Genomic DNA, 27,444 nt, shown 5'->3' with positions numbered 1-27,444 from the left:
AAACTGCACATCATCGTACCCTTGCCCCTGCCCCAAATCACAGGACCAGGCTTCAAGCCCTACCACTCTGCTCCTCCCCTACTGAACAGCCACTGTCACCCTCCCTGTCCCTTGCAGAACCTGGTGCATGGTGGGTTGTCAGCTTGGGTGGCTTGAACTGAACTCTTGGAACTAGAAGAGGGTGGTGGGCTCTGATCCCTGCCAAGAAGCCTGTGTGTTCCCAGTGGCACGGCCCCTACCTGACTGTGAGGGCTTGGGTACTCCCAACCCTATTCAAGTCTCTGTTTCCCCAAATGTGGGATGAGATGTTAATTATCATCATATGACCACTGTTCTCTGGGCACCTACTATGTGCCATGCCCTGGGATCCACATTTCATGAGTGCTGTTGTGTGATCCTGGGCTGGTTCTTTCACCTCTCTGTGCCTCAGCTGTCTCTTTTGTATAATAGGCATGACAACACCAACCCCATAGTCATGCAGATTGAATATGCAATACACATGGGCCACGTAGAATGGAGTCAATCACAGGGTAAATGCTACATTAAGATCTTCTCCACATCTTACATGTGAGTTACAGAGATTCAGAGAGGTTAAGAGCTGCCCATGGTCACACAGCTAGTGGGTAGCAGAGGCAGGATCTGAACCCCAAATCTGAAGAACTGGCTAACCGGTACAGGAAGGGGGGACTTGAAAGGCAGACAGGGAGGAGCTGGGGACCCAGAGTCCAAGGACAGCTGGTGCTGAGCCACGGTGTTACAGAAAGAAGCCCAGGGTGGAGCAGGCTGCTGGCTCCTGGTTCTAGGCCCCAAGCACCCAATTCCTGGTGGGACCATGGGAGCACATATCCAGGTCAAAAGGAGAGAAAGTTGAGGGAACTGTGTGGGTCCTGTTCTTCCCCACATCCCCCATCCATCCATATTCAGGGATTGGGAGGCTTCTCTGACAGCTCTTCTAGGCCTCCTCACAGAGTAGAAATCACACTCAGGGAGGCCATATTAACCCCTATGGTTTCTTGTCCACCCTTGAGGGAATGTCCTTATGGCCAACTCCATAGATCCACAGGCAGGGCCTGTGGCTGCCTGCTCCATTGCCCCTCAGGGGCTACAGTGGCATCCAGATCTGCTACCTGGAAAACAAAGAAAGTCTCTAGAAGCATGGCAGGGAGCCTGGGGGCCACAGGGATGCCGAGGGGGTATGGAGACAGGGCAGGCCAGCATACCATTCCATGATGATGAGGAGACAGCGCTTGCCATGGTGCATGTTCTCATACACATCCAGGATGCGGACAATGTGGGGGCCGCCAGAAGCCTGCCAGTGATGGTCTACCTCCTGCCGGGCCTTGGGGCTGTCATATAGGAGCTGTGGGTGGGTGGGCATAGAAAGCATCAGGCTCAGAGCCCACCATCACTTTGCAGACAAAAACATATAAGCTCAGAGGCCTGTGACCTGCCCCAGGTCACACAGCTTATAAGGAGCAGAATGAGAATTTGAATCCAGGTTTCTCTGACTTGTGGTCCAATGAGCCTCTGGACTTGAGGGTCAGTCCTGGGCTCAAGCAGCTTGGCAGGTAGTTCAAGGAGTCTCTGGGAGGTGGCTGACTGCTTCGAGGGGCTCAGAGGCCAAAGAAGCCCTTGCCTCCCTTCTCAGGGACTGCAAATAAGATGGAAATTGAGTGGGTTTTATAACCCCACTCTAATCACACAGCAGCCATGGGACCTCAAGCCAGGGGCCACACATCCCTTGAGCCTCATTTTTACAATGAGGATGACACAGTTGTTCTATTTCCTAGGCTAGGGTTGGAAATTGTACATGTAAATTGAACAGGATAGCACCTGGCACATAGTAGGCCCTTGGTGCCTCCCTTGTGATTCTCACCCAGCACATCTATGAGAAACATAAGTGTAGATGTAGAAGGTGCTGGGGAAAGGCTGGGGAGGGGAGAGGGTGCACTAACACACAAATCTGCCCTACAGGCCGCAGCATGATCAGGAGAGTGCTGGAGTGGGAAGGAAGACTTCCTGCAGTAGAGGTTGAGGCCTGTGTCTGTCAATCTATCTCCCACAAAGAAACTGGCCTTGAGTGGAGGGAGACAAGGCCACACTCCTGTAGGGGTAAAAGTAATTAAGACTTCAAATTCTCCAGGAGTGGGAGCGAGAACAAAACTGTCACTACCAAGTAAAGTGCTTCTAAAATGAGTTGCTTGGTCATGACCGCCCAGTCAGTCCCCAGCTCCCAAGGTAACTTTGTAGCCTGCCTGGGAGCTGCTATACAATACCAGGGCAACAATGTCATCCCGCTGTGAGAGAGGTGGGGCCATCTCAAGGTGACCTAGCTGCCTAGCCTCCACCCTCATCCCATGCTTACAGATCTCCGGTGAGGACCCAGAGGTAGCGACTGGGGGCAGGGAGGACCCTAGTTGAAGGAGATGACAGCTGAGTGGAGTGAGATGTGGGTTTGGGATTGAATTCCTCCAATGACTCGGTGTGACCTCAGGCAAACATTCACAGCTCCAAGCTGCAGCCCACAACTCTGTAAAATGGAGTAATAGCAGAGTCATTCCCACAGGGTGCATCCCAGCAAGGCAAGCATCCGGTGGGCAGGCATCAGGATCCTTGCTTGGGTTAACTTAGCCCTGGACTGTGGCTGCCAACCAGCACCACAAATGAACAAGGTCTCACAGTGGCCCTGCTGTAGGAGGAGAAGAAGTCAGCATGCATGAGGAGATGGCCCAGAATAGGGACAGCAGGGACAAGCCACTCCCCAAAAGGGTTGCTCACTCAAGGACCAGCCATGACACTGTGTTTCCTAATGGAGGAGGGCTGGGGACCAGGGCTGATGCTCAAGACTGGGGCTCAGATCAGCACTGCTCAGCATCCGTAGGACCCTGGGCTGTCCCAGCCTTAATTTCCTCCTCTGCAGGATGCGGACAGCCAGGCCACTTTACACAGGGCACTGTTGGGGGCAGGCTCTGGGACCACACACCCTCTCTAGGTAAAGACAAACTGGGGCAGGGCAGTGTCCCAGAGAGGGGAGAGGCAGGCAATGGTTTCTCGAGCCTGCTGCCCTTTGGCTGTCCCTCCTTTTCTGGAGCTGCTCCCGTCAACTCTAGCCTGGGAATACAGGCAGTGCAAGGAATATAGAGAGCCAGGGTCTGGATAAGCCCTCCAGCAGCTCTGTGCCCCTGCTCCATTAACCAGAGCAGGCTGGGGGTATGTGTCAAGGCTGCTGTGGGCAGATGCTCCTGCCTGGACACTGTGGATCATTGCTTATGCTGCCCTTGCCTTCCAGAACACCCCTCAGGTTGGTGTCCGCACAATTCCCAATCACCAGCTTCTTCCTCAGCGCTGGGACCAGAAAGCTCAGTGCCCCCAACTCACCTCCACCATGTCCTGGGGTGGCTCTAGCTGGGGGTACCCCAATCCTCAGCCATAGGAGCCAAGAGGCACCATCCTCCCTCCCTGCACCTGGTTCCTTCTTTGCCTCCTCCCCTTCCCCCTGCCTGATCCCCTCCTCCCCAGCCTGACCTAACCATCTCCTCTCAGGCCTAGCAGGCTGGCTCCCACACTCCCTCCTCACTCCCCATCTTGTGGCATCTCATTCCCACATCAGAATCCTCCTCTTCTCTCTTAAAAGCCCGAGCTCACAGCTGGAATGCTTTCAGTAGGGTCCTCAGCCCTGCCTCTCCCTTTATGACTGTAATCCGCCTGTGGCCACAGACACTTCCTCACGTCTTCCAGATAAATGTCCTCCCCCAGCACGCAGGGCTTACCTTCCTTTCCCACCTCACTTCCTGCTACCTCTGGGCCAAAACCACTTTGTTCTGGCCAGAAAAATACATGTGCTGTTCCCAAACAGGCCTTACTCCCCCAGGCCTCTGCGTCTAGGCCTGTGCTGGTCCCTGTCATGTGCATTCTTGCCTCATCTTCTCTGTTGGGTCAACTCCCTCTTTTTGAGGAATCTTCAGGGCTCAATTCAGATCAATCAATCAATCTCTCTCTCTCTCTCTCTCTGTGGAAAATCCTCCCAGTACCTTTCTTACTGGTTTTGCCTCTGTTCCTCCTATCAGCCTGGGAGCAGCTTGAGGACAGAGGCAGGTCAAATTCAGCTGGGGGTCCCTGGCTGGGGCCTGGCAGGAAACACTGGGCTCCTGAGCAAACAAAGGATGGGAGGATGGGCCCAGGACTGGAGGGAGAGAGGGAGAGAGGGAGGGCGATCGATGGCCAAGGAGCCGCCAGAGAGCCTTCCAGCCTGGGACTGTAGCCTGTGCTTTGCTGAGGTAGAGGAGCAGGTGGAGCTGCCCTGAGCTGGAGCCTCTCGAGGCTTCCTGCCCCACTGCGTCCATATTTAGGAACCCATTTCCCACATGGATTAAAATAGTCCTTCTACAAGTGCCAAAGCCCTGAAAATAGGCACAGGGGCAGGGGAGAGGGCTGTTTCCGGAAAATATAATAAACGCCCCACTGGCCTCTCTACAGAGCACATCACAGGAGACAGACCCCTCAGCCTGGGCCCAGGTCCAGCTGCCAAGAAATCTCCTAAGCTATCTCTCCTGACCCCTTGAGTTGAACATGAGCATAGCCCAAAACCTCCTAGAGCCTCAGTTTTCTCATCTTCCTTCCCCTTAGCCAGAGCCTTCTCCTCCTCCAGGTCTCCCCTCAATGTGGTACACCTCAATGTCATCTCATCTCAGAAGCCCTCCCTCTTCATCCTTTGTTTTTCTTTCTTTCAATATATGCTTCGTTTATTGAGGTGTAATTGACATATAGTAGAATGCCCAGGTCTCAAGGGTCCAATTCAATGAGTTTTGACGATTGCACACACCCTTGGGACCCAAACTTCCATCAAGATGGAAAACATTCCTAGCTCCCCAGAAAGCTCTCACATCATTGCCCTTTTTACTTCCTGTGCAGCACTTGCTCACAACCTGCAATTAGCTTGTTCCTTTGATAACTCTTTAAGCAAACACACACATACAGATATTGTACTTTCAATGTGCCTGGCTCTGTTTGGGGTACTTTATAAACATTAGGAGGAAAGGACTTCATTATCGCCACTTTTTGGATGAGAAATTGAGGCACAGAGAGAGAAAGTAATTGGCACCAAATCACATGGCTGATCTCTCATCAGACTGTGGGCCCACAGGGCAGGGTCAGTCTGCCTGGCCACCTCTAGGTCCCAGTACGGGGATACAGGGCCTGACACAGAGCACTAACTCAGGTAATAGTTGTAGATTTCTTTTTGAGACAGAATCTTGCTCTGTCATCCAGGCTGGAGTGCAGTGACACAATCATAGCTCACTGCAGCCTTGATCTCCTGGGCTCAATGATTCTCCAACCTTAGCCTCCCAAGTAGCTGGGACCACAGGTGTATGCTACCACACATGGCTAATTTTTTTTTTTTTTTTTTTTGAGACAGAGTCTCGCTCTGCCGCCCAGGCTGGAGTGCAGTGGCCCGATCTCAGCTCACTGCAAGCTCTGCCTCCTGGGTTCACGCCATTCTCCTGCCTCAGCCTCCTGAGTAGCTGGGACTACAGGCGCCCGCCACCTCGCCCGGCTAGTTTTTTTTTTGTATTTTTTAGTAGAGACGGGGTTTCACCGGGTTAGCCAGGATGGTCTCGATCTCCTGACCTTGTGATCCGCCCGTCTCGGCCTCCCAAAGTGCTGGGATTACAGGCTTGAGCCACCGCGCCCGGCCTTTTTTTTTTTTTTTTTTTTTTTGTAGAGACGGGGTTTTATCATGTTGCCCAGGCTGGTCTCGAACTCCTAGGCTCAACTCCTCCTGCCTTGGCTTCCGAAGCAATGAGATTACAGGCATGAGCCACTGCACCTGTTAATATTGGTAGATTTAATAAATCTATAGAGTAAGGATGAGGGGAAAAACCTCTCACAACCTATCATGAGGACAAGATAAGATTAAATTGGCTGCGTGTGGTGGCTGACGCCTGTAATCCCACCATTTTGGGAGGCCGAGGCAGGTGGATCATGAGGTCAGGAGTTCGAGACCAGCCTGACCAACATGGCAAAACTCCGTCTCTACTAAAAAATACAAAAATTAGCCAGTGTGGTGATGTGCACCTGTAACCCCAGCTACTCAGGAGGCTGAGGCAGGAGAATCACTTGAACCTGGGAGGCGGAGGTTGCAGTGAGCTGAGATCGCACCACTGCACTCCAGTCTAGACGACAGATTGAGACTCCGTCTCAAAAAAAAAAAAAAAAGATTAAATTGAGGAGGCCCCAGTGAGGCTCAATAAATGGGAGACATGACAACCTGGCCAAACTTTCTCCCTGCTGCCCAAGGGCAGCCTGTACCTCACCTACCCGCTCTGTTGAACCAGGCTTTACCTCCTCTTCCAGGGAGCCCATCATGACTGCTCCATTCCACAAGGCATTGCTGCAAGTTGACCTCCTTCACATAGGTACATGACTCCACACTACTCTTCACAAAAGATGTCCCAAAGTAAGAGCTCCATCTTCCCAGGTATGAGAATGAGCACAGAGCCAGGACACAGGAGGCCCAGGTTTTATCCCTATTCTCAGTATGACCTTAGGCCAATCCCTTTTCCTCTCTGGGCCTCTGTTTCCCCAGTGTTAAGTTGTAGGGCTTGGGCTACATAGGGTGGGGGAGAGAAGTGGGTAACAAGGCGGACTTCTAGACAGGGGTTCCTTGCAAAGTACCTACCATAGTACCACTCCCACATCATTGCCCCCATGGAGCAGCCTCTGGGTCCCCATGGCCTCCACACCACATGCCTGAGCCCACTGGGGGCTACCTGGAATGGGCAATGATGTCATGGTTCCCAGTCACAGCTGGGAAGACAAGAAGATAGGAGGGGGCTAAGCACGGTGGATCATGCCTGTAATCCCAACACTTTGGGAGGCCGAGGCGGGAGGATCACCTGAGGTCGGAAGTTTGAGACCAGCCTGGCCAACACGGTGAAACCGCATCTTACTAAAATACAAAAAATTAGCCAGGTGTGGTGGCACACACCTGTAATCCCAGCTACTTGGAAGGCTGAGGCAGGAGAACAGCTTGAACCTGGGAGGTAGAGATTGCAGTGAGCCGAGATTGCACCATTGCACTCCAGCCTGGGTGACAGAATGAGACTTTGTCTCAAAAAAAAAAAAAAAAGAAGAAGAAGATAGGAGGGGACTTCTGACAACCCAACAGGCCCCTACCCTTGCCTCACTCCTCTCCTATGTTCCCTGAGCTCCCCAGCGGTCCATCAGAACTGGAGGGTCTGTGATGGCACTTGGGCAGCTCCACAGCTCTAGCTAGTGCCCAGTAGGTACACACAGACACACACACTCACCACACACACACAGACATACACACACATACACCCCTGTGAGGTGGAAACTGCGCTTCTTCCTGAAGAAGGGGATTCCTGGCCATGCACCTGAGGTGTGGGTCCCCACTGAAGCTCAATGAGCATTGAATTTGAGATGACATTTCCTTTAGCGAGTGACCGCAGGCCTCAGGCTTTGATGTACTGGTTTTCACTTCCCCCTTCTCCCCTCATCCTCCTTTGCCAGATTCTCTTTCTTGCCCCCAGAGCCAGCAGCCAGAGGCCAAGACCCCTACTGACTTCACCAGCTAGTGAGTCCCAGCAAAATTTGAGAGCAGAAGGGCTAGTGCCCCTCTAGCATCACCAGGTGGAATGTGGGGGCCTCAAAACAGGCCAGGCCCCTCACTATCACCCTACTATGTCCCTTCCCACCCTTGCAAGGACACGGTTTACTTGTGGGTGGAGGAATTCTTGAGTTCCATAGCTGGGAAAACTACAGCACCATTTGCCTGTTTGGAAAACAATTTGCAGTTTACAAAACACTCTGCTGTCCCTTATCTCATGGGAATCCTTGGCGCCACCCTGTGAGGCAAGCAGGGTGGGAACCATTAGCCCCAATTTACAAATTGAGGAAACACAGGCTCAGGAGGATGAAGTCATTGCCCTGTGGCCACCTGGCTACAGGATGGCAAGGCTGGAGAAGGAAGGAGAACAGGACTTTTGAGAGAGCACCCAGACAACCCCTCCCTGAGGGGAGATGAGAGGAGGGGGTGGCCCCAAGTTGGAGAGGCACTGGTCAAATCCACAGCTTGCACAAACTGGGGAAGCTTGTTCTGAAATAAATGTGTGCATCGGTGAGTGGGTGTGTGCATATGTAGGGGTATGAGGAGGGTATGTGGGGGCATGTGTGTGTGTGGGAACATGAGTGTGTGCATGCATGTGTACATCCATGTGTAGGGGTGTGTGCATGGGTGTGTGGGGCGTATGGGAGTGGGTGTGTGGGCCCATGGGCATATGTGTGTCTCCAGTCTCTGCAATGTTGACTTTGAACTCGCAGAGAACAGGATTTATCCATCTGTCCATTTGTTCATCTAGTATTTTCTACTTCTCCAAAGTACCTAGCAGAGAACTGGCCACAGAGAGGTGCCCAAGAAACATTGGGGGGTCTTATTGCTACAACTCAACCTAGGACAGCCTGTGCAAGAAGGTGACCAAGAGATGGGCGGATCACGAGGTCAGGAGATCAAGACCATCCTGGCTAACACGGTGAAACCCCATCTCTACTAAAAATACAAAAAAAAAAAAAAAATTAGCCGGGCGTGGTGGCGGGCGCCTGTAGTCCCAGCTACACAGGGGGCTGAGGCAGGAGAATGGCGTGAACCCAGGAAGTGGAGCTTGCAGTGAGGGGAGATCACACCACTGCACTCTAGCCTGGGCGACAGAGCAAGATTCCGTCTCAAAAAAAAAAAAAAAAAAAGAAGGTGACCAAGCCCAGATGCCTCCATTATTCAGCATTCAGACCTCCTCTCCCACTGGGACCCCATCTCCATGGCAGGGCCTAACACTTCTTTTTGCCCAGAACTAGAAAAGCACTCTGTCTGTCTTCTTAGAGATCGAACAAAGCTGGGATGTCTGCAGTGACTCTTGGGAACCAGTCCCCAACACCCTCCTCCAGCCACCTCCTTTCCCAGGAAGGGCCCCCTATCCAGGTCCACCCACCCACACATGGGTATCCCCATCCAGCTCACCCCAGTGCTGGGCTCTTCTCAAGTAAAAGTGCCCACAGTATCTCCGTCTCTCACATATAGGAAGCGTCCAGGCTACCAGCTTGGAAAAGCAGTTTCCCCAACACCCCCTGCAGCCACACCCCAACCTCCATACCCCTGGCCAATTAACCTGCAGCCCCGGCCAGGCTGCTATATGTATGGTCTCTGCCAGAACACCCACTCTTTCCGGGGGAAGAGAGCTGACTTATCTCTCCCATCAACGAGGCAGTAATAAATTAAGAAGCTGAAGCTATGGATTTTGTGACAACTCACAATATGAGAGACATCAGCCCTACAGCAAAGGGAACTTCCTCCTGGAGGCCAGGGTTCTAGTTCCTCTCACCACCCCTTGAGGCCCTCCAAGCCCCATTATTTCTGCAAGCCCTGCTTATTAACAACAGTATTTCAGACATTTTATAATTCTAAAACAAGGCAAAAGCCAAACCAAACAAAAACAGAAGATTTTCTTTAGAATGAAGAAAAAGATAAAATGCACCAGAAACCCATGCAAGTTCAAAACTACAAATGAGGACAAATTTTAATTCTGAGCTTCCTGGAAGTCTTGGCAAAGATGGAAACCAGTTAGGCTCTGCTGCTTTTATTACCCCATGAAGAGGAGCACAGACATTCACTGAACATTTTCTAAGACAAAATTCTAAAAAGGATTTCACATCAAACCTTATATGGGAGAAAACCTTCTGACAACACCTTCAACAGCAATTTTGCAAAAGATACAGACTCAAATGAACATATCTAATATGGATTCCCCCATGAAGACTGACGCCAGCACATGGGCCTCAGCTATTGCCTGGCATGTGGACCAGGAGTGCTGAGATAACATCACCAGACCTTCATTTTCTTGGGATTCCAGCTTTGTTTTGTGCCGGAGGGCAGAGAGGAGAGGAGCAGCAGGGACCATCATGGCCTCCAACACCTTCTGTCCCACCTAAGGGTCTCGTCCCAGCCTCAGGCAAAGGCAGGCCAGGATGCTGAAGATTAAATCTCAGCGCACGTGCTCAACACTAAATCTCAGGCAGCGAAACTGTGGAGAATGTTGTAGGGAAATTTAGGTTTCATTGTTAGGAACCCCTATTCTTACAGAGACAAGCCATAAATAAGACAAAGCACTTTGAACCTACCATACTTCCTCCTTGACAAGTCTTCGACTCAGCCATCTCTAAGATCTCTCCCAGCTCCCAGTTGTATGATTATTTGTGATTGTTTCCCATGAGGATCACATCTCAAATGATGTAAGAGACACCACTGGAATAGCAGAATTCATTTTACAGCCAGTTGTTGAAACCCCTGCCAGCAGTGCTGGCACCTGTGTGGGCAATTAACACACTCGGCCCTGCCAGCCAGTGTGACCCTTGCGGGCTGCTTTGCCCACTCGGAGAATGGGTCACAGCCTCAGCCTCTGCTCTGTGGGGAAGACATCAGGATGGGACTGACCCTGAATTTAGAGTTCAGAAGCAGGCTTTTCCTTCTTAAGGCTTCAGCATCTTCCTTATAATGCCAGAGCCCCACTCCTGCCCCCCGTGTCCTCCTTCTCCCTCCCACCAAGGGCACCGGTGCTATTTGGAGAGCTGGAAGTAGTGTAATATCTAACTTTTTAGCCACAGTTTCAAAACAGAGCTGCAGACCCGTGCCATTATTCTCTCACACACTCATTTTCCCAGCTTTTGTATCTCATTAAAAGAGCTAATGGAACCAATTTTGCAGCTATGGATAAGTTGGCCTCCTGACAGATGAGACCTCGCTTCATTAAGTTCTGAATCCTGTCCTCTGTCTCACCCTGCCCATTGACCTCTCCTCCTCAGAGGCTCAGTTCCAAGGAGGGCGGCTCACGTGATACTACTGACCCCAAACGTCCAGGCCCCAGGTGGGTGCTGAGGGAATGATGGAGTCAGGTAGGATTAGCTCTCGCTACATGACAACAGTCTGTCCCTGGTGCTGGGCCAGTACTGTGCTGAGGCCACCTCATACAGTGCTCACCATAACCCAACGAGCATCAGCAGTGCCCTTCTACCTGTAGGGAAATGTCCCTCTAGAAGGTTAAGTGACTTGCCCAAAGTCACACAGCCGGGCAGTGAGAGTCAAGACTTGAACCTGGACCTGTCCCCTGCACTGGGAACCATGTACAGCTGCTTCACCCCTTTTCCATGCAGCTTCAAGGCTTGGAGCAGGCACTCATCCCTACAACACCAGCCTGGGGAAAACAAACAGAGAAGGCCCTGCCACTCCTTCCGAGAGCTTGGCCCACGCCCCTGGTCTGGACCAGGCCCTGCTGCTTGGTGGTTGTTACAATAATGGCAGATGTTCACGGAGCCCTGCCCTGTACCAGGCATGTCACACCCATTAGCTCTTGCCCTTCAACAACTCCATTGTTAGCCACCATTTTCAGATGAGGAAACTGAGGGTCAGAGAGGCTTTGTAGATTCTCTGGGTCACATGGTTTGCACATGGCCACCTCTGAGTCAGAGTTCTTTGGGAAGCAGGATTCAACTTTCATCCCCAAGGAGGCCTGCCCATGTACAGATCCCCTCCCAATTCCTGCAAACATGTACTGGCCCTGTCTGGGGGCTAGGTAGACTGGGACTGGGAATGCTGCCATGGGCACTCTGTCCTCAAGGATTTAGGGGTCTATGGATGAGTCACTGCCAAGTGGGATGCTTGATGATGACATGTACACCCAGGAAACTGGTCCTAGCTCCTTCCCTTCCCTTCTCCTTTCTTTCCAGAACCAGAACCTGGCAGAACAGGCGAGATGGGGAAGGCCAGCCCCTCCTGAGGGAACTCACAAGAAAGGAAGATGCTTGAACAACCACTCCCCTTCTAGGCCAAGGCCAGGACACCTGATGGGGGCAGGGCGCAGCTTGACAGGCTGGGAACCTCCACCTGACCACTTCCCACTAGAGTTCTTGGGGGGAGAGGGAGTAGCTGAGGTTCCAAACCTAGTGTCTTCCCAGGAAGCTCTGCTGACAGGACAGCCAACACAAATTTTGAAATCATCAAGTCTTAGGCCGGGCGCGGTGGCTCACGCCTGTAATCCCAGCACTTTGGGAGGCTGAGGCGGGCGGATCACGAGGTCAGGAGATTGAGACCATCCTGGCCAACACAGTGAAACCCTGTCTCTACTAAAAATACAAAAAAATTAGCCAGGCATGGTGGTGGCAGGTGCCTGTAGTCCCAGCTACTTGGGAGGCTGAGGCAGGAGAATAGTGTGAACCCGGGAGGTGGAGCTTGCAGTGAGTGGAGATCACGCCACTGCACTCCAGCCTGGGTGACAAAGTGAGACTCCATCTCACATTAAAAAATAAATAAATAAATAAAAAATAAATCCTCAAGTCTTAGGAAGACAAGATTCCTCCAATTTACTAAATTTTGATGGCCTCAGTTGGTCTGTTTCCCATCAGCCCCAGACAACCTGGAAACAAAGGCTGAAATGCTAAGTCTGGGGGATGGGAAGAGTGGAGGGAAATGCTTCTAGAAAGAGGGACCTGAGGGAGGCTCCCGGGAAGGAAGAGGGAAGAACAGTGGGAATGTGAGTGCTAGGGGGTCCCAGTGCCCCAGACCAGGGACCATGCACAGCAGGACTAGCTGTAGCCACAGGGGTCCAGGTGTGTCCCCAACTCCCCTGTGGCCTTAAGCAGGCCATTCAGCCTCTCTGAGCCTCACGGGCCCAATCTGGAAAGTGGAGATGGTGCTAACACTCCTGTTCCCAGGGAGCCAGGAGGAGGGAATGAGAGCACACGCAAAGCGCTCAGATGAACTCGGTGTCGGGTGTACACTGAAGGAATTGAGGGGCCATGATGGTACAGGTGAAAACAGTTTCCGGGTTTGCTTAGGGACTCCTGGCTTCAGGATTCCCCTGGGTCTTCCTGAAATGGCCTTACACTCCTCCCCTCCTTGTTTCCCAGAACTCAGGGAAAGCGAGGTGCAGCCTTGGGGACCCGGGGGAGGCAGAACCCCTCCAATCCAGCAGGTCACAGGAAATGGTCTCATATCCTCAGAGGTGCACGGCCAGACTGGGCTCTTCAAAGATGGACCAAGAACCTTGAGTTCATGAATCCTGTTTAGCTGTGAAAGGCTCAATAAGAAAGGGGAAGACCCTCCAGGGTGGAGAGGGTGGCTGATCTCAGGGGAGGGACCCTGGGGAATGGGAACCAAGACTGAAAGGACAGAGACCCACAACAGAGAACTCACCCAGCTTTCAAGCTTGGTCAACTACAGGAGGGGGCCCATCTTCACTTCTTTGTGGAAGCCCCCTACTCTCCCAGGTAGCAGACACCTTTACACCCCTCGATAACTCCTCGCATCCTTTTGAACAATGTCCCTCCTGCAAAGTGTGTGACCATGGCCAGTCCTTTTACCTTCCTAAGCCCCAGCTTGCATCTGTGAACTGGGTACCCACTCTCCTCCCACATGGCACCTGTGTTACAGGTGGGGAGAGGCCCAGAGACAGCTATGGCCTCCTCCCCTCCCCCAGAGGTTCTACAGTGAGAAAGTGGCAGGATCAGAACTCCCTCTGCCCTTGACGGGTGTGGGATCCCAGCATTCTGCCCACGGCCTTCCCACAGAGGGCTGGGGGAGGCCGCAGAGACCACTTGTGAGCCCCCTGAGTACACACTCAGAAGATCTAGGTTCTGGTATCTTCCTTTAACTTCAAAGAGGAAAAGGGGATTTTTCTATCAAAATCAGCTACATAATCTGTGAAACTTTACCCTGGTTCTATTTCTTCTATGACAGTGTAAAAATAGGACATTTTCATCATAAGACTGGAACATTTTAGCAAACACAAGTGTTTTGTTGCAATCTCAGAAACAATGTCCCATCAGCGGTCTCTCTTCATGAAGAGACTCCACAGCAGCTATGAAATATGTGCCCCCAACTGGCCAGTTGTGTGACAGTGATGCCCACATAGCTGCCACAGGGTTACAAATGGCCATAGAACCCACCCTAACAGGGGTGGCCAGGGCAAGTGAGGTCATGCCTAGGTGACCCCTGCTGAAGCACTCAGCAGGTCAGGCCTCTGGTCAGCTCTGGAGAGAGGGGACCCAACACCCTCCAGCTTTCAGAAGAATGACAGCTGGTCTCCCTCACCCGGAGGAGATGTCACAGAGATGACAAAGGAATCAGAAGTGGGCGTGAGGAGATGCACTGGCTCACCCCCAGAGGCATGGCACAGAGGCCCTAGGGAACCTTCCATCCCCACCCCCGACACTGACCTTCTATCTCATATCTGCTCAGCATGTCTCCCTCATCCTTTGGCTTCATTCACGTCTCTGCAGCTCGCCACACAGGCCTGGGTGAGCACAGGCAGCCATCGCTCTCCTCAGGCTCCTCCCAGGGGTAGCAGGAGCACTGGCCATCCAGGCTTCCAGTCTCCCTTGGTCCCTGGCCCCTCTCCCCTCCTGCTCATGCTCAACCAGAGGACTCCCAAGGCACTGACACCCAGCCGGCTCCCAGGAGGCTTTCCTAGTCTCTGATCACACCATGGAGCCATAGCTACGAGGAAGAGGGGGAGGCCCTGCCCTCTAGGGGACCAGAGTGGTGGCCTGGCAGCTCTGAGGGACACTGCCTGTTCCTGCCATGAGACTAGGTGGCAGTGACTCACTCCCCCTCTCCTGGGCCTGCCTAGGGTAAGGACACACCCTGGTACTGGCTCAGCCTGACTCAAGCACTTAATTAGGCCATGAAGTACAGCAGAAGGGGTCCCCAAACCTGAGTCATAACCCCCAGAGTTCCTGAGCCTGGCAGAATATAGCCCTTGCTGGTTGCATCACCATAGACAAATGTTCCCCCTGACAACACCATTTGCTGACTGGTGTGGGAGAGGCATCCTGGGGCACTCTCTGACCAGTCTCTATGCTGTCTATCTACTTGCAAGATCAGCCCCAGCAGTGGGCAAGGCAGGTCCCCCTGACCTGCCTGCTTCCCTGGTACTGCCGATGATCATTGCCCACCTAACATGTCTTCGCAACCAAAATGGAGGCCTTTGCCAAGCAGAGCACCCAGACCTTCATTTTTTTTTTTTTTTTTTTGAGATAGAGTTTCACTCTTGTCGCCCAGGCTAGAGTGCAATGGCACAATCTCAGCTCACTGCAACCTCCGCCTCCCAGGTTCAGGTGATTCTCCTGCCTCAGCCTCTCAAGTAGCTGGTATTAAAGGCATGTGCCACCTCATCCAGCTAATTTTTCTATTTTTAGTAGAGACAGGGTTTCACCAAGCTGATCTCGAACTCCTGACTTCAGGTGATCCACCCGCCTCAGCCTCCCAAAGTGCTTGGATTACAGGCGTAAGCCAGCGCACCCGGCCCAGGCTCTCATTTTGCAGATGAGCAGACTGTGGCTCCCGATTCCCAGAGGAGCATACACGCAGGGAGGAATGGCTGAGAGCCAGGCCTGGGTTCCAGCACAGGGCCATGTCCATACTACGTGACCCTGGGTGAGTTACTCTGCTTTTCTGAACCTGTCTGCATCCATGGCATGGGGGTGATAATCCATTCTGATTCTGCCATGTTTGCACCTGGCATGTAGGAGACACTCAGCAAGTGGGTACCCTTATTGCCATCCCCCAGCCCCCTGTGCCACTGCCTGCCAGAAAGCATGGAGAGGCCAATTCTTCTGCCACATCCTGAGAAGGGGGCTGTTAATGTTGAGTGAGTATCTTTGGATGAGCTATGGGTCTCTTGTGGAGGCTGAACCCTTAAGAATGGGGCAATGAGTGTAGCAGCTCAAGGTCCTGGTCCCACAGGCCCCTGAATGTAGCCTCTGAGCCTTAGCAGGGCGAGGGCGGTCAGGTGCAGGGTGCCAGCTAGAGATTCTTGAGTGTTCACCCCAGCTAGTGCAGGTGTAGCTCACACTCAGTTATGCCCTCTGTAAAAATGGAAGCAGGTTGTACCTCACACCTTGAGCCCTCCCAGACTCCCACCAGCTCCTCTGGCTGGCTCTAAGGCTCTGACTCAGGTCAGATCTCAGCCCCATCTACACCTGACTGTGGCCAGGGAACCCCTGGAGGTTGTACTGTGCCTAGTCCCACACAATTGTCCCAAGCAGAAGTCTCAGACCATTGGGCTGTAAAAGGAGACCCAACAATAGAGACTGCAGCTGAAGCTGACTTCACACAAGCCATGGGGGGGTGGCGGGGGACCTCCTCAGGTTACAGCTCAGCCCAAGAACTCCTGACTCCACTGTTCTGACTGCCAAGGCTGCTAACACCTGGTCAAGGCGGGTAGCAGGAGGGGACACTGTGAGTGGCATGGGTACAGCAGTCACTCCTTCCTTCCCCACCCCCACCCTCCCCTGGGGTGGGGGTGGGGGAGTGAGCTGCCTGTTGACCAGGATGAGTTCTCAGCACCTGACCTGGCCCTGCTCTGTCCTCCGCCTGCCCTCAGCCTGCTGGGCTGAAGAAAAGAGGCCATCAGGCCTGAAACACATGAGACAGGCAAACTGGCAAGGCCCGGGAGAGTGGGGACAGAGCAATAGCAGGAGAAACAGGTGGAAAAGGAGAAATGAGAGGGACGAGGAGGCAGAGGACAGAAATATCGCTAGTGCCATGAGAAGGCAGCAAAGACAAAGCCCTATCTAAAGAAAAAGGCAACCCTAATCCCAAACTCGCCTCAAAAACAAAAGCAATCTTTCCGCATCCCTGGCCTGTCTAGTGCTGAAAGGGCCTCCTGAGGCTCCTTGTTCCCCAAACAGGAGCCTCGTGTTCCTGCTCTAAGCAAAACCTCCATGGTTCCCACACAGCAGGATTTTAATCACAATTGCACAGGGCCTAATCCACTTAGTTCCAAAAGGGCAGGAGGGTAGGGAAGAGACCAGGATCCAGAGCTCCCTTCACACCATTCTTTCCTGTCCCTCAAGGGGCTGGCTTCCCCAGATGCAGGGTGAACCCTCATAAAAACCAATAATGTTTCACCAGCAAATGCACCCAGGCCACCCCAAATGAGAGCCCTGCCTTCTGAGAGTGTCTGCTGGCCTATGTTGTCTCATAGCATGAATGCAGGGATAGTAACAGTCACCGAGACTGGATCCTATTCCCCACCACATATTCAAACCCAGGGTTCAACTGCACCACAAAATGACGGTTTTGCAAAAGATTATGAAACCGCGTTTAGTCCAAAGTCACTTAGAGAGAATGTCGCAGAAAACATTTTAAGCTGAGAGCACTGTTCCTCTCTCAACCCCAGGTGGGGCCTTTCATCTGGGACCACACAAGATGTCCAACAGATGGAGGGAGAGCAGTAGAACTAATGTTCTCCAGGGAAAACACCAGCGCTCACAGGAGCCATGGTCTCACTGCCCTGAGAGCAGCAGAGCCAGCTGTCCAGGAAGCGCTTGGTGCACACTCTCACAGCACAGGTATGCTTGGAATGTCTCTCACCTAGGGATGTCCTCAGCTCTTGCCTGTGGGCCTTCACTATTAGACATGGCAGCCTGGAGCCAAGGGAGGCTGCGGGCTTACAGAGCCAGATGTTCCAACCGCTGCCTCCACCCAGGGGTCTTCCATGATAATGGCCCCAGTAGAGAAAGATGAGGGATCTAACTCCACTTCCCCAGGTGTGAAGCTCAGAAGAGATATAACAGACCTCTGTTGTAATGAAAACTGAGTCCTTCCCACATAGTCTGAACAACAGCCCAGGTGATCCAGGAGTCCCTGCAGCACCCTCAGCAACGGTGCTCTACCCTTTAAAGCCCTACACAAATGCCTCTTCCTCCACAGATTCCTCTGGTCCTCCCTCAGCTTCCCAGGCTTTGTCAGGACTTTGACACCGGCCTGCTGAGGTCAACCACATCCTGCCAGAACACAGGTCTGCGAGTGGGAAACTGGTACTCCACAGCAGGTACTGAATGTCTAAACCAGGCATGTTGTGACACACACGCATACACACATACACATACACACACACCCGCCCACACGCGCACACACGCACACAGGCACACACATACACCCTGTGCCTTCCTCTGTCATCCACATCCTTCTCAAACCAGAGGTCTGGATTAAACTGGCAACCTCTTCCAGGAAGCCTCTCCTAGCTGGCCCAGCCCAGATACAGTTTCCACTCGCCCACTCACCAGTCTGACTTCCTGCCCGTGGTGCTCTGGGCTCTGCTCAGCTCCACTTGCCTGAGACTCACAAGGCCTGGGAAAAGGCACATGACCTTTCTGAGGTGGCCTCCACAGTCATCATGGTCCTTGTGTGCTGGCCTCATGGGACTGCCACCTGTCCAATCACTGGCATAGAGTTCCATACAGTGAGGAGGACTGGGCAGATGTAGGCAGACACTGGCAGCAACACTCAGGGCCCAGCTGGGGCTGCCAGGGATCCCAGTGGAGCAGAGAGGACAATGCCAGCATCCCTCCAAGGGCCAAGTCTCAGAGACCCTCCCGTGTTCCCACAGACTTGCATGAGGAGTGAGATGACTTAGATGGTAGGACTCTGGCATCAAACTGCCTAGGCTCACAGCTCAGCCCTGCTACCCACTAGTTGTGCACTTTGGGCAAGTTGCTGACCTCTGAACCTCATCCATATAATGGGAGTGATAAGAGTTAGGTAAGATAACTCATGCTGTGCATCGTTGTGCACTGTGGACAGGACCTGCTGGGCAGAATGCTGTGAAAAACTGTTAGCCGTTTATGGGGGTATCAGAATCCACAGCACCAAGGCCTGAATCCTGGAGAGCTGGCATCAGCTCCTAGATGGGATGGGGAAAGATCCTAGAAGCCCCAGCAGAGGTGATCCTCAGAGTAGGCCGGTAGCACAGCTTCGAAAACAGTAAGCAAGGCCAGCCAGGCACGGTATGAACCATCTCAGAACAATCAACCTCTGCCTAAAATTCCACTATTTGTATTTTGTAGGGTTTGATGCCCTCCCCAGGATCTTCATGAAAAAGCAAATTGCCCATCCCTGGCAGTTAACACTCTGGCTCCTCAGATTCTTTCCTTCCAGGTAAGGAGCAGCGTTGGGAGAACGCAGGGGGCAGTGAAACTATTTTAAGGGACTCTGTTGTACAGGGCTGCCAGGCCCTCCATGTGCCTCCTGATTTGTTGACTCTAATGGGTGGCCCTGCAGAGGCTGATCTGACCGGTCTGGAGATGGTAGGTGAGGGGTTGGTGGCTGCCAAATGAAGAAGGGCCTGGCTTGCCTAGCAGCTTCACCTGGCTTCAAATCCAGCTCAACAGCACTAGCCCCAACAGGCCAGCCTCACCCATGGAGCAGTGGGCACCATCCCCCCAGGGAGAGTGAGGCATCCAGGGTACTGGGCTCTGGATCCACTGCTTCCCAGTCTCTGCATCCATCATGTTCTATCTTCCTTTCGGCATTCTGGTTATACCCTCTGTCTACTCAGAGGTGCAGCCTGGACAGCAGGCAGTGGGCAGAAACGGCCTCATGAATGGGCATTTCCTTTCTCCCAGGAATTCCCCATGAGGTCTGTTGAGGCAGTGGAACTGTTAGATTCCAATAACAATGTGAATTCTCAGACTTTAGGAGAGGAGAAATAACATTTCTCTGTGGCTTATCTCTGAGCTGCAATCCAAGAACCCCTCTCCTGTGGAGAAGGTGTAACCTGGAAAAAGTCCAGTTCCTGATGCTCCTTCCAAAGCTCAGAGGGGCCAGAGCCTGGTTATTTTCATAAGCACTCATGAGTCCCCGATACATGCCAGGCCTTGGGCCCAGGTGCTATAAAGGTGCTTTGAGTCAAAGGGGAGTATTATGGCTTTAGGGGTCAAACAAAGAAGGTTCCATTGCCCCAAAGCCAGGAACTCTGGGCAGCTTCCTGGAAGAGGTGGCACTGGGGCTGAATCTTGACAGATGGGAAGAAAGTCTTCAGTGCTGGAGAAGGAAAGATGTCACCTAAGGTAGAAAAGGGAGGTGGGTTGGACTGCAGAGGCTTTGAATGCCACAATTAGAGACTCAGAACATATACAGCCAAGTCCCCAAATCCCTGTGTAATCTCAAATCCCTGTGAGATCTCCTCCTGGTTTCCAGAGCTTAGTTTCCTATCTGTCAGGAGAAATATGCCCTCTTCTGTGTTGTGCTTTGGGGCATCACTGAGATCCCACATGCAGAGCAGCCTGGCTCACGGAAGCCAACTGGCATCAAGGGGAAGGAAACTATCCCAGAGAAGGCAGCTCCAGCAACCTCCCAGATCCTGGGAACGAGAAGGAAGATGCCTGCTACAGAGACTTGACCCAGAGGACTCTGCAGGGGTCTCCTGGACATGTGGATCCACCACCCCACCACTCTACTCTCCTTAACAAAGAAGGGAAGAGGGCACTGGGAGCCCAGAAGAGCTTCCAACATGTTTTAGGGGTCAGAGGGGAAGAGCTCCCAGCCCCACAGTCCAGAACACAGGGGCAGGAAAGAAGACCCCACCATTATGTCTCCGTAAGGCCTTTTATTGCTTTTCTTTCTTTCAATGTTTGAGACAGGTCTCACTCTGTCACCCGGACTGGAGTACAGTGGCATGACCACAGCTCACTGCAGCCTCAAACCCCTAGGCTCAAGCAATCTTCCCACCTCAGCCTCTTGAGTAGCTGGGACTGCAGGTGTGTGCCACCACACCTGGCTAATTTTTTTTTTTTTTTCCTGAGACACAGTCTCACTCTCTCACCCAGGCTAGAGTGCAGTGGCGTGATCTCGGCTCACGGCAACCTACGCCTCCCGGGTTCAAGCGATTCTCCTGCCTCAGCCTCCCCAGCAGCTGGGATTACAGGCGCTAGTCACTGTGTTCAGCTAATTTTTGTATTTTTAGTAGAGACACGGTTTCGCCAGGTTGGCCAGGCTGGTCTCGAACTCCGGACTTCAAGTGATCCTCCCACCTTGGCCTCCCAAAGTGCTGGGATTACAGGCATAAGCCATCATACCCAGCCCTAATTTTTTAATTTTGTATAGAGATAGGGGTCTTACTATGTTGCCAGGACTGGTCTTAAACTCCTGGACTCAAGTAATTCTCCTGCCTCAGCCTCCCAAAGTGCTGGGATTATAGGCACGAGCCACTGCACCCAGTCTATTGCTTTCATTTAGAGATACTAAGTGCCATGGTCACTTTTGCCTGCCAAGAGGCCAAAAACCACAAGAGGGCTGGGCAGGAAATCAGGAGGAGAGAAAATTATGGCCTCTGCTACACCTCCCACTTCAAGCCATGTGACTCACTTTGGGTCCCAATTTTCACATATACGATAAAGTTTGAGGGACTGGGTCTTGGATGTGGTGGGGTAACTGATTTGTGATAAATCTGCAGGGCTGTGCCCAGTTAAAGGGAAAGCTGAAGGGTACTAATTAACTAGTTAAGCCTGGGAGAGGGCACAAGCAAGAGGTCAGGAGGAACAGACACTGGAGGACTGCCTGGCCCATACACCCTCTCCAAGAAAGGCAGTCCTCCAGTTCCTGCCAAGAGGACAGCAATGAGTGCTCAGAGTAGAATGGAGTAGAATGGCTGCACTGGCAGCAGAAGGTAGCCTTGGGAGGGAGCCACTGAGTATGACTGAGGCCAAGATGAACCTAGCAGGTGGTCAGGGGCTAAGGGAAAGCAGAAGAGGCCCAGCTCCCTGGGAGGGAGGGACCTGTTCCTCTAGGGCCTCCACAGAATAGCAACAGTTACAGGGACAGTGGCCACAGCTCTTCCTGTTTCATGAGTATTTGCTGAGTTTCAGGCTTCCTGTTAAGCACTATCTGCCATCTTGCTGCAACAGAGTCAAGAGAATGAGCATGAGACAAATGGGCAGAGATGGCCTGAACAAGTTCAGGTTATAAAACAAGGACAGGCCAGCCTGGTAACCTGGGGCACATCACCAGGGAGGCAGAAAGACACAGAGCCCATAACTGTTGCCTACGCTGAGCTGGGGCAACTGGGGGGAGAGGGCTAGGCAGATGTAAGGAAAGGACTGTGATCCATCACGAGCTGGCTAAGCTCCCTGGGCCCAGGCCTGCCCATGCACTGAGGTCCCCAGGTCCTGGCCCTCCTGGGCAATGGGCAGAAGCTATAAGTGGGGAAGTGCCACCTTCCTCCTCATGGCCACAGCTACCACTCACAAGACAGGTAAAATGACTGTACCAGAGGTTGTGCTTAGCCCAATATTGGGAGATAGTAAATGCCTACTTAGCTGGGTAGTGACTTCTAGGCTTGGTCACTAGGGATACCAAGAACAGGAAGGTCCTGGAGTGGGAGCCACATCTAATCCATGTCCCCTTTGAGTGCCAATTTAGGGCCAGATCCTGAAGGTCCCACGCTAGTAGCCCCAGCCATGCTCACCCATAAAGGGGTACAGAGGGAAACCCACTCCAGGCCTGACCCAATTCCCAGTCCAGAACAAGGGGAGCACTGATGAGGTGCTATGGAAGTTCCTGCAGTCAGAAGTTACCCCAAGTCACTCATCAGACATAGCATCTATGGGGAAGGGGTTAAGTCCAGCCTTACTTATAACTGGCACTGTGTGGGCCTACAAATTCTCATCTCCCACCCCATCCCTGACTCACCCACAGCATCTGGACACCACAGGGGCTGGTCAGAGCTCAGTCTTGGCCCACAGGGCCAAAGCCTTGGTATTAAGAAGTGGGTCTCTGGCCTCAATCCCTCACCACCCAGACTGCCCTCAATCATAGCACAGGTGGAAGGGCTAAATGGTGCCCAGAGGGGGATGAAAACTCTCATTCCTCATCCCCTTATCCCCATCTGCCCTCAGAATCCCAGTCTGCCCTCAGAAGAGTCACTTTTTCCCTAAAAGACTCAGAGAATCCCATTCCTGAGACTCTGAAAATCTCCCGCACCCCATTCGACTGCTGGGTTAGTGGGCAAAGAAGCTATACCTGGGGCCCAGCCCCACCAGCCCAACCCTGATCCTCTCCTAGAACCATCCGCATGATCCCCTCCAAGGCAGTCTCGGAGACAACCTCCTCTGTTGGCCCTAGTGGTCCTGGGAAAGACACAGAGAGCTGGGCCCAGCTCCCTGCTCAGATGCTTTAAGATCCTGTGCTTTAAATAAGTCCTGTAACCTCTCCAGACCTGTATCAGGTCCTGTACCAAGTGCTTTAAACGTATAATCTCATTTCATCTTCACAACAACTCCTTATCTTTCCCCATGAATAGATGCAGAAACCTGGCTTCAAGAGTCTGGGATATCATACAAGGTCATGAAACTGGCAAACACAGGATACCTATTAGCCATATCTAGAGGACTCTGCACTTGGACTCATAATTAAAAGTTGTGTAAAGGCCAGGTGCAGTGGCTCACGCCTATAATCCCAGCACTTCGGGAGGCCGAGGCAGGCAGATCACGAGGTCAAGAGATCGAGACCATTCTGGCCAATATGGTGAAACCCTGTCTCTATTAAAAATACAAAAAATTAGCTGGGCATGGTGGCACACACCTGCAGTCCCAGCTACTTGGGAGGCTGAGGCAGGAAAATCACTTGAACCTGGGAGGTGGAGGTTGCAGTGAGCCAAGATCGTGCCACTGCACTCTAGCCTGGCAACAGAGCCGGAGACGGAGCTCCAGAGGGAGACGGAGTCTCAAAAAAACAACAAAAAAAAAATCTTTTGTAAAATGAGAAGGGCTGGCCGGGCATGGTGGCTCAGCCTGTAATCCCAGCACTTTGGGAGGCTGAGGCGGGCAGATCACAAGGTCAGGAGATTGAGACCATGGTGAAACCCCGTCTCTATTAAAAATACAAAAAATTAGCCGGGCGCTGTGGCGGGTGCCTGTAGTCCCAGCTACTGAGGAGGCTGAGGCAGGAGAATGGCGTGAACCCGGGAGGCGGAGCTTGCAGTGAGCCAAGATTGCGCCACTGCACTCCAGCTTGGGCGACAGAGCAAGACTCTGTCTCAAAAAAAAAAAAAAAAAAAAAATTGAGAAGGGCCTTTGCTGTACTTCTAGCCTCCAGGAGTCACTATCCCTGCCATGCTCTACCTATCCATTGGCACAAGCTACAGATGAGTAAAGACCCCAGAGATGACAGATTCAAGGAATTCTGGGTATGGGGTGTGGCCCAAGGCCCAGATGTATGCCTTAAGCTAGAACTAGGTACCCAACCCCCGCATCCCCCTGATCCCCACCATGCCACCTATATCAGCATGCCAGGTCTCCAGGGAGCCTATAGTCTGAAGTAGTTAGATGGCTGGCCCGCCCTCTGCCCAGGAACCAGGGGTGGGTTGGACCAGGGCCTGTCCCTTTCAACAGGGGACCAGTGACTCGACAGGAGTCCATCAGCAGCCTCCTGAGGCTCCACAGGTGCAGTGGGCATCAGCCTTGTCTTCTGGCCAGCCCTGGGAGGCTCACACCACTCCGGCCCAGACAGGCAGGGGCCACAGGGAAGAAGCAGCCCCACCCAAGCCTTGGTGAGGGCTCAGCTTCCAGCAAAGGGAAACAGATCCATTCCAGTCAAAGGAGCTTCACATGGAAGGGGCAGCCAAGCTGAACAAGAGACCCCCTTTGGGCCTGAACACATGGGTCCAGCCAGAACCCCAGAGTCAGGAGTCACCCCTTCCCTGCTTCCGGGTACAGCAGCTCTAGCCATACTGACTCCACCCCTTGCTCACTGGGACACCCAAAGCTTAGCTAGACTACACCTCAGTTTCCCCATCTGTAAAGTAGGGAGGACCACGAGCCTGACCTTACAGGAGAGTATGAGGATGAAACATGTTGCTGAGCATAGGAAGCTTAGCAGGGGCGCTAGACACAGCTTCACCCACAGGCTTCCGCTGTGGACCCTCCAGGATAGCCCAGGCCTCAGTGAGGGCTCACTGACCTTCAGGGCACACTTCTGCCCAGTGCGCCGATGGAAGCACTCCAGCACCTTGCCGTTCACACCCAGGCCCAGCACCTGCTTGGACAACTGGTAGTCGTCGGTCACTGCGTACTTCTTGGGCTCCCGCCGCCCCCCCGGAGCACCGCCCAAGCTGGGTCCGCCGGGTGCAACTGACGGGGGCACAGGGCCCCCCTGCTCATCTGCTGTTTCACCATCCATGGCCCCCGCGGGGCGCTCAGAGGCGGCCCCAGCCTGGCGCTTCTAGTGGCACCTGGGGGAAAGGGGAAGAGTGAGTCCAGCCCAGACTTTTCCAACACACCCCAGCTTTGGAGCCTCTGAACTGGGCTGGGCTGCTAGCCTGGGGCAAGCTGGGAGTGAGGGACGAACGGCCAGAGAGTACAGACTTGCCGCAGGGGGCGGTGGTCGCGCGGCCGGGTACAAGCGAGCGCCGCCTGGGCACGTGTTAAGAAGGGAAGGGGCCGGGCGCCTAATGGCCGCGAGGTCCCCGGAGGAGGCCGCAGAGGGGACCCAGGAAGGCGTACCTGGCGAGGGCGTACCTGGCGGCAACGCACCTTGCTGAGGCACCAGCGAAGGGCAGGGGCGGCGGTCGCGGGAGCTGGCGGCCGCAGAGCGCCCAGGGCCGAGAGTCGCGCTGCCGGCGCCCACGTGACCTCCCCCGCCCTCCACCCCCAGCTCCTTGCGCGTCATCCCAACTTGGGGCCCCGCTAGGTCAGCCTTAAAGGGCCAGGCGGGCCTCGACTGGGTCCCGCCCCCGAGCCGGAAAAAAATAGGAGGCGTGGCTTCCCGAGGGGGCGGTAACTTCCTCGGTTTCCAGGGATACCCAGGGAGGCTCCTGCACTGGCAGTCCGCTACTGTGCGGGTCCCGGGTTTTATTCGCGACCTAGAACGTGACAGCGCAGGACGTCTTCTTTCTCTTGAAAGCTCTCCTTGAGTCAGGTGTTTGCTCTGCACGCTGCCAAGTGGCCCTCCAGTATGGCTTGCTAGGCTTCCGACTTGCCTAGTGGTGGCCAACCCTCAGAGTACTCAACTTTTTAATTTTTGCCAACATGCCGAGGGAAGTGGCATCTCGTCGTTGTTGAATTCGCCACTCTTTAGCCTCTGGTGGCTCTGGGCGTCTCCAGCACTGGCGACTGTCCCCTTTTGTGCAGCTCCCGCTTGACTCGTTGCTTCCCTTTGGTATATACAGCGTCCTGGGGACCAGAAATCCCGAGTTGCCATTTAGTCAGATCCGCCAACTTTTCACTTTATGGTTTGGGCTTTTGGCGTCGTGTTTACAAAGTCTCTGCCCCCCATCCGAGTGACAGATATTCTCCATTAGCTTTCTAGTTTTGCCTTGCACATTTAAGTCTCTGTTAAGCCCATCTTAGACCACATTATGTATTTTGAGCCAGTTTTCCCAACACCGGCTGTTAAACAGCTCTCATTTCACAGATGAGGAAACTGGGGCCCCTGGGGAGAAAACAACTTGTCTAGAGCCATAGGGAGGGTGGCTGTGGCTGTCTCCTGGGACAGATCTGAGCTACTCGCGCACAGCACATCACTCCCCCAATCCGGAAGCTGAGGGACCTGAGCGAGCTGGTTCACTTGGGACTGGGAAGGTTGCGGCTCAGGGCAGGGGCTCTGCGTGGGCCTCTGCTGTCATCTACAGGCCATCTACAGGACTGCAGGTACCAGGACCTCGGTCCCACTCAGAGGCATCTCCCAGCCATCCTACTCCTGGCGTCGGAATTTAGGCCTAGTGAGTGCCTTCCCCTCAGCCCCACTGGTTAACACACACACACTCACGGACCCCTGGGCTGCATGTCCAGCCTCATCAGAGAAGTAGCTCTTGGAAAGATGCTCGTCCTCTGAATGAATGAGTGAATGAGTGACTGAAAGGATGCTACAACTTATTCGTGGGTACCCCCTGTGTGCAGATGTTGAGTGGAGACGGGTTTGGGGGCTCTGCCCCTATTTCTTTCAGGCGACCTTCAGGCTAGCAGTATTCAGTGAAGCAGGAGGCTCCAGACAATAGCCTCAGCTGGCCATAGTGAACACTTCTTGTAGACCAGATGCTGGGTAGGTGCTCTCCCTGGAACCCCCTGACCTTACAGAGACTGGAGGAGGTCACACTATCCCTTCTGCCCCACGCTACAGACACACAGGACAGAAAAGCCCAGAGAGGTTAGGTGACCTGTCTGAGGTCAGCAGCTGTCATGACAGAGCCCCCATTCCAACTCCAAAGCACAACCTCAGGGCTGGGCTCTTATCCTCAAACCATGGCCTCCTCTCCTAGTCCTTTCTGGCTCCTCGCACAGCCACATGTACAAACGTACTCTCACACATGTACACATGCAGTCACACCTTTACACATGTGCATACACATGCATATAATATACATGTGTAAATACACATTCATATAACACACATGTACACAGATACACATGCACATGTGCACACACACACGCATTTATGCCCAGCTGGACCCAGGACTGATGTCCCTGAGCCCAACCTAAGAATCTGATTCAAGATCTCAGAGCCTCTTAGAAAGCCCTATGATCTGGAAGCTTCTACTGCTGGGGGCACTGAAGAAGGCTCTGCTCTGTAAAGGCAACTAGTTTGAGCCTGGTGAACCTGAG

General features: G+C 53.2%; 1 protein-coding gene across 34 annotated transcripts in view; it reads right to left on the bottom strand.

Annotated features, from left to right (window-relative positions):
- The window catches only part of MAPKAPK3 (MAPK activated protein kinase 3), a 38,944-nt gene that overhangs the window by 7,896 nt on the left and 3,604 nt on the right, over nt 1-27,444 (bottom strand). For 6 of the 34 annotated variants that reach the window (XM_074032314.1, XM_074032315.1, XM_074032325.1 and 3 more), the window contains exons 4-6: nt 25,707-26,016; nt 24,806-25,076; nt 1,221-1,360 (exon numbers count right to left, since the gene is read on the bottom strand). In XM_074032314.1, the coding sequence (XP_073888415.1) occupies nt 1,221-1,360; nt 24,806-25,024 (359 nt within the window). In that variant the 5' untranslated portion in view covers nt 25,025-25,076; nt 25,707-26,016. Of the gene's footprint in view, nt 1-1,001; nt 1,128-1,220; nt 1,361-24,805; nt 25,077-25,347; nt 25,455-25,706; nt 26,017-27,444 lie in introns of those variants that run through there. The other 28 variants (XM_074032316.1, XM_074032320.1, XM_045386187.3 and 25 more) reach the window with 12 other exon arrangements.

The sequence above is a fragment of the Macaca fascicularis genome, chromosome 2 (assembly GCF_037993035.2).
Source record: "Macaca fascicularis isolate 582-1 chromosome 2, T2T-MFA8v1.1".
NCBI classification, from domain to species: Eukaryota; Metazoa; Chordata; class Mammalia; order Primates; family Cercopithecidae; genus Macaca; species Macaca fascicularis.
The sequence above is the reverse complement of the archived record's forward strand: the minus strand, read 5'-3'. Positions and strand labels throughout refer to the sequence as shown.